The sequence below is a fragment of the Alligator mississippiensis genome, chromosome 15 (assembly GCF_030867095.1).
Source record: "Alligator mississippiensis isolate rAllMis1 chromosome 15, rAllMis1, whole genome shotgun sequence".
NCBI classification, from domain to species: domain Eukaryota; kingdom Metazoa; phylum Chordata; order Crocodylia; family Alligatoridae; genus Alligator; species Alligator mississippiensis.
The window spans coordinates 16,746,428-16,753,120 of NC_081838.1; the positions used below are offsets into that span (position 1 = coordinate 16,746,428).

Consider the following 6,693-nt stretch of genomic DNA (forward strand, 5'->3'; position numbering starts at 1 on the left):
GTGCAAGGGTGTGGGGCCAAGGCATGTGACCCAGGTCATGCAGTTGCAAAGCCAGGCCTCACCCAAGCCTCCTAAGGCTAGGGCCAAATCTGGCAGCAAAAGGGCCTGAAACCACAACCGTCCTGGCTCCTCACCTCCCTCAGAGCCTGATCTCTGCCCGCCCCTGCCCTGGAGGCTGTTGGAAGAGAGCAAGGGACACAGGCTGCACTGCAGGTTGCTTTTAATGCTATGTACAAAGTCTCAAAAAAAAAAAAATAAAATAAAATAAAATAAAATGGGGGGGCGGGGGGAAGAAACCAAATTACCTTTAAAATCCTTCCAAAAATAAATTAAAAGGGGTTTCCCCTCCAGAGAAGGAGGGGACAGTCTACAGTGCTACTTCCCTGCCTAACCCAGAACGAAACCCGCTAAAATAAGTGAAGCAGGCAACCCAACCCCTCCCTGGCTCCTGTCCCCCACACCTGCCCCTTTGTGCCACCAACAGATGCCCAGGCATCCCAGAAACTGGACTCCCAAGGCCTTTGGGGACCAGTGTCTGCTGGGACCCCGAGACCCAAGCAACTTCAGCAGGGACAAGGCAGCTGGGGCCCATGTCTGGGTTGGGTTCCCCCACCTCTGGTGCCTTTTGCAGACACCTGCCACCCCCAAAAAAGCCCTGGGGCTGTAGAGAGCCCCCGGGCCCTGATTTAGCCTGTGGCTGTATTCAGAGACTGCAGCCACCAACCCACAGGCAGGGTGCTGAAGGGAGGCACTTCCACCCTGTGGCTGCACTTCGTGGCTCCCAATTTGCCCATCTCCCAAGCATCTGTTGCCAGCTGGAGCCATCCAAAGGCTGGTAGCTCCCTACGTACCCCCAGCTGCACCCAAAAGGTTGTCGCCCACCGGCCCCTGGCGCCAGTCCTGTCATCCCTCTCTCTTGAAAGCAGCAGCTGCTGAAGCAAATGTCGCCTCCAGCCGCAATCAGGCCTCTGGCAATGGAGGGTTCCTCATCTCAGCCCAGGCACATCACGTTGTGGGTACCCCATGTCATCCCAGAGCCGCTGGTCCACAGATGCATTAGCTTGGCTGCAGCGTGTCCGGCAGGGGCAAAGGAGCTGACAGATGATCCATCCCCAGCAAAGTCCCCCGACCTTGCCCTCTTGTCAGATGTCTCCAGGTCTCAGAAGCAGCGGGATGAAGGAAGGGGCGAGGGCAGGCAGCTTTGTAGCATGGGCCCCAGCAGGAAGGTTCCCCAGACGACTTTGGGATTGGCACCCACTGGGCTCTTTCTGCTGCCCCGGCCTGGGGCCTCCATGCAGATGGGGGGAAACTGAGGCACGAAGGGAGGCAATGTGTCTGAAGTCTGTGACAGCCGGGCGATGGGTATTTTTCTAATCGCTGGGCCATACCGCTCTGGGTTCAGCTGCCCCCTCAGAACCAGGCTGGATGCTTAACTCCTCTCTCAGCCTGCGGGCACAGGTTCAGGGGAGGACTCCAAAGGGCTTCGCTGCAAGCAGAGCTGGCAGGAAGCAGGTGAACGTGCTCAGAGCTGTATGGAGAGAGGAGCCCAGCCACCAGAAGCTGTGCACAGTTCAGGACCAGCACTAGGGGCCTCGGTGCTCCCCAGGATGGGAGCTGAGCCCTCCCTGGCTGGCCCCCCCAATGCCCTTGCTGCAGGTCCCCAGGGCAGTGCAATGGTTTATCCAAGACTGGGAGCTTCCTCCCACCAGAGACCCACGAAGCACTAAGGTGGCTCCGGGTGCAGGATCAAGGCTGATCCCTGCTGGGTCTGAGGCTTTGCTTCCATCCCCGGGCTCCTGGGAGGACCTGATCCCAGGCAAGAGAAGGCACTGACAGGGTGGTGCACAGGGGCCTGAACAGGGAGCGAGTCACCATTACCACGGCTTGGAGGCCCCATTTATAGCAATCCCGATGCCCTGGGACCTGGACCTCCTCCTCTGCGGCTCCAAGAAAAGGAGCACCAAGAGGTTTCCCAAGCTCCTGTCCTTGCCAGGTCTCCCTAGATCCAAGCTCCTACCCTTGCCAGATCTCCCTGGATTCAAGCTCCTACCCCTGCCAGATCTCCCTGGATCCCAAGCTCCTACCCTCTGCCAGAGGTCCCCAGATCCAAACTCCAAACCCTGCCAGATCTCTCTGGATCCAAGCTCCTACTTCTAGCTCCATTTCCCTGGATCTTACATCTTCACCCCCATCAGATCTTCCCAGAGCACATCCTGCCAGGATGGGGGGCACTGGCCCCAAAGCAAGCAATGCCAAGACTCCTCCCACCATGGGAGCGGAAGGGCATCCCCAGGGAGTGTCCAAGTTTGGCCAGCCCGTGAACCCCGTGAGCTTGAAAGGGGGGAGGATTTTGCTATTTACATCCCTGATAGGCGTGGCTCAGCCCCTCGCCTGCCCTTCCCCTCCCCGGCCGCGGGGTAGGGGCAGGTCCCCGGCCCCAGGGTGGGCTACGAGGTCTGGCACTGGACATGCTGGCGCGTGCCATCATAGCTGTCCTCACAGTAGGCCTCGCCAGCGTGGGAGCGCCGCCCGCGCTCAGCTTGTGGCACGTATTCGCTCAGCTCCACCTCCTCCGTGTCCTCCGTCGCCATCACCTCCTCCTGGGCTGGGAAGAAGGCCTGCAGCTGGCGCAGCTGGTCAGCTGGCAGCCAACCGGGCTCTGGGAACTTCACCTGTGGGGAGAGAGATAGATGGAGGGGGATCAGAATCAGTGTGGGAACCCATCTCCAAGGAGACAGGAAAGCTCTCTGGAAACCAGACTGGTCTCCCAGCAACCCCAGGGCAGCAGGAAGCCAGGATCTGTCCCCCTTCTCCATAATGCAGGGGAGGATCCTTACCTGGAACTGGATGATGAGCTTGCCGCGCTGGTAGGGGCTGCGGTACACAGGCATGCCCTCGTTGGGGATGCACTTTAGGTCTCCAGGCCGGATGACGTCACCTGGGGGGCAGAGCGGGCAAATATCATCACCCCTTCCCCATTCCAGGGGGAGAAACCGAGACACAGAACACTTTGCCTAATGTCATCCAGCAGAGCTGGGAACAGATACAAGGAATCCTGAAATCTGCTCTAACCGTTAGACAGCTTCCTTGTGATCTCAGAAGTGAACCCAGGAATCCTGGTTTCCAGCCGCTGCTCTAACTATAGGTCCCCCTTCCCCTCCAAAGCCCAGAGGAGAACCCAGTAGTACTGGTGCCCGATCCCTTCTGCTCTAGAACCCATGTCCCCCCACCCTTCCCAGGCCAAAGAAGGGAAGAACCCAGGCGTCCTGGGTGCCTGACCCACCTGGCTGGGAGGAGACGAGCAGGGTGCGGTTGTCCAAAGTGCGAACGAGCTGCCGGCAGCCGCAGAGCGCATCAGCCAGGCTGATCTCCTTGCGGACCATCAGGTCATTGCCACTGCGCCGGAACACAGGGTGCTCCTTCTGGTCCAGCACAATGATGATGTCCCCGGGCTCCAGCCCAGGCACTTGGTCCCCTTCCTCATGGAACGTGATCTTCTGCCCGTCCTTCATACCTGCAAGTGGGATGCCGACAGCTCAGGGACCTGCCTCACTGCACCCCGCCTGTCTTACTGGAAATGGGGCCACCTCAGGGGTGGTGCCATTTCACAGCCATGCCACAACACTACTGAGTCACGCGGGGCAAGAGGTAAAGAACCCCCTGCATTAGACCACAAGTGCAGGGGGAACATAGACAGACAAGAACAACAAGCCTGACTGCCAGTCTCGTGACAGAGCCACTGAAGGAGGCTGTGTCATTGTCACAAAAGCAGAAAAGGAACCCAGGAGTCCCCACCCCTACCCCCCAGCACCCTGCCTCACCTTTGTCCAGGTGGACGCTGAGGATCTTCTTCTCACGCACCACCTTGCGGCCATTGCAAGCCGGGCAGCAGTCACGGGGCCGGATCCACTCGCCCTGGCCCTGGCACTGCGAGCACATGGTCTGAATCTGCTGGATCATGCCAGGCCCCAGCTGGTGGATGCGCATCTCCATGCCAGAGCCGTGGCACTTGGGGCACCGCCGCTGGGCGCCCTCTCGCACCCCGCAACCTGTGGACAGAGGTGGAGGGATGGCAGGGCTGGGTGTCAGCGCTGGGAGATAAATCAGTGCTGCCTGAGCCCCTCTCTGACCCCAGCCTCAGAGCAGGGGAAAGCGCTGCGGGCACAGGGTGCTCCTGCTCTGACCACAGCACAGAAAACGGGAGGGCCAGGCTGGAAGCCTCATTCCCCACGGCCCCAGTTCCAGGGCACAGACTGGCCCAAGCTGGCAGTCAATCAGAGCCAGGGGCAAGAACCCAGGAGTCCTGACACTCCCTGCCCCTTGATGCACAGCGCCAGACACATGGGAAGAGGGAGTCACCACCTGTTTCTGACTGGATGCCTCCAGAGGGATGGGGTTGTGCTTCCCAGCCCATTTCACTGAGCCAAGATACAGCCCTGACTCTTGTCCCCTGTCCCCCTCCCAGGCCCCAGTGCTTACCGCCACACTTCCTGCAGATGACATTCTTCTGAAGGGAGAGCTTCCGGGTGGTGCCGCTGTACAGGTCCTCCAGGGTCACCGAGAGCTGATGCACCACGGTCTTCCCTGCCCAGAGAGATGTCAGGCTTAATACCCATGATCCACTGGGGCTGCCTACCTAGCCCTACCATGCAGCCACCTCTTGGGAGGAACATGGCAGTAGCTTAGCCCCAAGCGCTGCTGCCCCGGGACCGACAGCCCTGCTTGAAAACGCGCCCCAGCTCTGGGGTGGAACCTGACAGCTGCAAGGTAACAGGCTCACACAACAGGTTTGGACAGGACAAGGGTAGCTGCCCCTTTGACCCATTAGTCTCTCTCTCTTGGGCCAGGCTGGACACGGCCTGCTGCGTCCCAGCTTCTCAGCTAAACTCGGTCTCTGCACCAGTTTCTTGCTGACCAAACAGCGATCAGATGACCGAGCGGATCACAGAAAGTGAAGGTTGGAAGGGCCCTCAGGAGGTCACATCTAGTCCAAGCCCCTGCTCCAAGCAGGACCAGCCCCAGCTACGTCATCCCGCCAAGGCTTTCTCTACCTGGAGCTTAAAAACCTCCAAGGATGGAGACCCCACCACCTCTCTGGAAACAGAGCCCGATGCGAGCACCTGGTTTGTGCATTTATCTCCCTGACAGCTCCCCGGGCTGTGATCTTTGCATAAGGTGTGTGAATGTCAGCTTGTTTCCTGTGTGCAGCTCACCGGCCATTCCTGCCCCCTCCCAGCCTGATCTCTTAATTGTCCGGTGTCCCTGTGATCTCGTTCCCACCCGTGAAACAGCTGCGTCAGGCTGCTCCCAGCCCCGGCCCTGTTTCCTCATCTCCTGACCTATTTGCCACAAGGCGTTTTTATCTGCAGCCCGGGTGTTGCCCAACAGCCCTGCTATTAAACCCAACGCCTCTCGTCATAAACACCCTGGCACGCAGCTTGCGAGGGCACGTGCAGCTGGCTGCTGGGAGCAGCCCCTCGGCCCTGGGGTCGAGGGAAGCTCCCCACGGCTTTAGGGCCCGGTGTTGTACCAGGCGAGCAATCGACGGCACGGCGCTCCCTCGTAGTCCGGGACAGGAAGTATCCACCGATACCACCCGCCCAAGCTCCGAGCATCCTTCACGCAGACGCAGGGAGGGCAGAGCTGGGCGCTGCCAGGATGAGGCAGGGTGTGAACGAGTACAGTCTCCCCACCCCCTCCGCCCCCCCAAACCCTGTGCCAGGTACCTCGCCTGTCGGCCCAGCCGCGCATCCGCACGCCGCCTCCGAAGAACAGGTCGAAGATGTCCATGGGGGACGCGAACCCCCCGCGGCCGCCCGTGCCCCCGTCCTTCATGGCGCGCTCCCCGCCCCGGTCGTACAGCGCGCGCTTCTGGGTGTCCGACAGCACCTCGTAGGCCTGCGAGATCTGCTTGAACTGGGGCGAGGAGAGGGACGCGGGGTCAGAGGCGCCGACACCTCTGCCCCCTGCCTCCCGCTCGCCCCACGACCTACCCGCTCGCCCCACGACCTACCCGCTCGCCCTCGCTGGGGTTCTTGTCGGGGTGGTAGCGCAGCGCCAGGCGCCGGTAGGCTCGCTTGATCTCGTCCAAGGTGGCGCCGGGCCGCACGCCCAGCAGGTCGTAGTAGCCGGTTTCTTTCACCATCTTTTCGGTCGGGGATTGGCTGGGGGGGAAACAAGGGGTCCGTTCCCAGCCCTCGCTGCCTGCTCCCCCATGCACACCCCCATGCACCCCGGCTGCTACAGGTGGGCCTGTCCCGCAGCGAGGAAGGGGGGGGGGCTGGGCACCCCGGGGTGAGGGGGGTCGGGGGGGGGGGGTCTGCCCGGGGCCTGGGGCCGCCACTCACCCGCAGCCGCTCGGACTCCCTCCACCCTGCTCCGAACTCTCTGGAAGGCCGGACACGCCCCCTGGCGCCCCATTGGCTGCCGACACGCCTCCCCGGCCGCTCTATTGGCTCGCCCCTCCGCCGGCGCCACGCCCCCCGGAAGCGCCGGCACCGCCCCGTCGCCCATTGGCTGGCGCGGTTTCCGGTGGAGGGGGGGGTGTGCGTGATCGGAGGTGGGGGGGGGGGTAGGATGCGGATGTGGGCCTCGCCCTATTGGGTGCTGCGGACGCCCGGATGCGGACGCCCTGGCGATTGGTCGTGTGCTCACGGGAGTGCGTTTGCGGCTGTGATTGGCCGGAGGCGGCGA

The 6,693-nt window shown here is 61.7% G+C and overlaps 1 protein-coding gene across 1 annotated transcript; it reads right to left on the bottom strand.

The window, feature by feature from the left end:
* Positions 1 to 203: 203 nt before the first annotated feature.
* On the bottom strand, positions 204 to 6,432 carry LOC109282540 (dnaJ homolog subfamily A member 1). The gene is made up of 8 exons (XM_019484856.2): positions 6,348 to 6,432; positions 6,014 to 6,164; positions 5,727 to 5,916; positions 4,480 to 4,584; positions 3,822 to 4,049; positions 3,284 to 3,514; positions 2,838 to 2,938; positions 204 to 2,672 (listed from the first exon to the last, which is right to left on the bottom strand). The coding sequence occupies exons 2-8, from the start codon at positions 6,143 to 6,145 to the stop codon at positions 2,448 to 2,450; spliced, it is 1,212 nt and encodes a 403-aa protein (XP_019340401.1). The 5' UTR covers positions 6,146 to 6,164; positions 6,348 to 6,432; the 3' UTR covers positions 204 to 2,447.
* Positions 6,433 to 6,693: the final 261 nt, after the last annotated feature.

What these genes read in the sequence shown, in the direction of transcription:
- LOC109282540 (XM_019484856.2), bottom strand. Translation starts at nt 6,145, where the DNA reads ATGGTGAAAGAAACCGGCTACTACGACCTGCTGGGCGTGCGGCCCGGC. An exon ending in ACCCCAGCGAGGGCGAGCGG is followed by an intron (nt 5,917 to 6,013) that starts GTAGGTCGTGGG and finishes TCCTCGCCCCAG; the next exon opens with TTCAAGCAGATCTCGCAGGC. An exon ending in AGCTCATCATCCAGTTCCAG is followed by an intron (nt 2,673 to 2,837) that starts GTAAGGATCCTC and finishes CTCTCCCCACAG; the next exon opens with GTGAAGTTCCCAGAGCCCGG.